This window comes from Lucilia cuprina, chromosome 3, assembly GCF_022045245.1.
Source record: "Lucilia cuprina isolate Lc7/37 chromosome 3, ASM2204524v1, whole genome shotgun sequence".
NCBI classification, from domain to species: domain Eukaryota; kingdom Metazoa; phylum Arthropoda; class Insecta; order Diptera; family Calliphoridae; genus Lucilia; species Lucilia cuprina.
The window spans coordinates 18,332,329-18,334,869 of record NC_060951.1 but is presented as its reverse complement, the minus strand read 5'-3'; the positions used below and the strand labels follow the sequence as shown (position 1 = coordinate 18,334,869).

Genomic DNA, 2,541 nt, shown 5'->3' with positions numbered 1-2,541 from the left:
GACCTTATTACTCCTGTACAGATAGGAAATGCACTTAGGCACCGAAGTAACAAGAAATCTAGTAACCAGGACGGGATCCCTGATTTCGTCCTGCGTAAGACCGATACTATGACATGGAGATATCTGGCAATTTTATTCAACCAATGCCAGAACATCGGTTATTTTCCGACTAACTGGAAGGAGGCAACTGTAGTTCCTATTTTGAAACCTGGATCTGACCCTACGGATGGGAAGTGGTCGCAGGTGTTCCCCAGGGATCATAATTAGGCCCTATCTTATATAATATTCTTGTCTCTGACATCCCGCAACCCCCCAGTGGCGATCTCATTCTGACATATGCTGATGACATGCTAGTAGCTGTGCCATTAAATTTCTTGAACGGTCATCTCATCTCGATAATGAATTGGGAGGAAAATGTTTTCGGCAGCTTCCTGACTTAGCGACTTTGCATGTGAACAGATATCTCTCACCTGTAGATCTTTTGACAATCAGGGATGGTAATCTTCTATACGGGGATGCAGGCCTCTTGTTTAATCACAGGAAGGTCGGCACACTTAATGTGACTGACTTGGTGTACAACACCGAATAATTTTGTAACCGAATTATTACTTTTATTTTTGTTTATTATTATTTTAGTTTTCATTTTTTTCTCTTTTTAATTAGTTTTAAGTTTTATTTAGTTTCTAAGTTAGTATATAAGTTTATCTCAAATGTGTTCCTTTTTATTTATTGTGAAACCGATTTTAATTAAATCTTAGTTAGTTACAAGTTAAGAAGGTAGAATAAGAAATTGTAGCTTAAAACGCAATGTAATAAATTTTTGGAAAATAAAATGAAATGAAATGAAAAATTCTTGTGTGCACACAATTGATAAGTTTTATTACCATATACAAGAGTGTTTAAAAAAAGTGAAAAAAAAAAATTAAATAAACAAAATGTCAGATTCCGCTGTTGTTGAAAATACTGCCTCTCCTGTTGCAGCCGCACCAGCTGCCGAGAAAAAGGCTAAAAAAACTACAACTCCCAAGGCAAAAAAACCATCTAGTGTGCCATCTCATCCTCCAACTCAACAAATGGTTGATGCAGCTATTAAAACTTTAAAGGAACGTGGTGGCTCTTCTCTTTCTGCTATTAAGAAATATATTGCCACTACTTATAAGGTAGACGCTCAAAAATTATCGCCTTTCATTAAGAAATATTTAAAAAGTGCCGTAGATAGTGGAAAATTAGTTCAACCAAAAGGTAAGGGTGCTGCTGGTTCATTCAAATTGTCAGCAGCTGCCTCCAAAGAGCCAAAAGAAAAGAAGAAACCCGCCGCTGCCAAAAAGACTGCTGAAAAGAAGAATAGCGAAAAGTCCAAGGCAAAAACTGCTAAAAAGACAGGTACAGTTAAAGCAAACCCCGCCAAAAAGGCACCAGCAACTAAAGCAAAAACATCACCAGCAAAGATAATTTATTTTTAATATTACAAAAACAGCCCTTTTCAGGGCTACAAAATTTTTCAACAAAAGAGATTAAAAAACAAATTCAAAACTTGGTCTTATTATACATTTTTCACAATTTATAAAATAAACATTGAAAATAATCGTTTTAGGTACCAAAAAATATTTATTTACAATGAGAATTTCACAAAAGCCGTCGGTAAAACACAAACTAATAAAATAAAACTCATTTAATCTTCATAGACTAAGTAAACATTAGGTATTACAATCATAAAATTGTTTAATGAGTTGGATTATAATAAGAGTAAAGTAAAATAAACCTTTTCAAACTATTAAGAAAAGTTGAAAAATCAAAGCAACAAAGAAATTTGTTCATGTTCAGATGAAATAATTAATTATTTTCATTGAATAAACAATACATTTTGATTTTCTATACAAAAATGTCAAAAATTTGATATTTTAGCATTTTTACCAATTAGATCGTTAATTTTATATATTACTAGCTATAACCAGTGTGCTTCGCTACCCTCATCGTAATGGAATAAAATAAATATCGTTATTGTAAATGTATATATATCTACAATATCAAAAATTCCCCTTTTAGAGAACTCTTTAAGTTTGATTTTATGATTCTAGTCTCAATATTACAGAAAATTAGAAAAAAACAGTTGAAGAACGAAAAAGTACCAGACAGTGCCTTTTTATATATTTTCATTAAATCAGGATGACGCATGTTTAATTTTCAACCAGAAACCAAAAAAAAAATCGCATAAAGATTTTTATGCAATCAGGAAGCTACATGTCCAATTTAATGTTTTTAGGTTCAATATTATAGAAAATTCGAAAAGTATTAGTAAAAGAACAAAAAAGTACCAGAGTATGCTTTTTCAATTTTCGTTCATTTGGGATAATGCGTGTTTAATTTTATGTTTAGAAAGCTCTAAAAGTACCAGTACCAGTGAAGTACGAAAAAGTACCAAAGGACCTATTGTATTTAATTTCATGTTCCTAAGTTCAATATTATAGAAAATTCAAAAAGTACCAGAAAATATTCCAGTTTAAATTTTCATTTACTCAAGTCCCTGATTGCTTTTAAAGA

General features: G+C 31.9%; 1 protein-coding gene across 1 annotated transcript; it reads left to right on the top strand.

Moving 5' to 3' along the window:
• Positions 1–880: 880 nt before the first annotated feature.
• LOC124418965 (histone H1-like) lies at positions 881–1,463 on the top strand. The gene has a single exon (XM_046947006.1). It carries the CDS (start codon positions 936–938, stop codon positions 1,461–1,463), a length of 528 nt encoding a protein of 175 aa, XP_046802962.1. The 5' UTR covers positions 881–935.
• Positions 1,464–2,541: the final 1,078 nt, after the last annotated feature.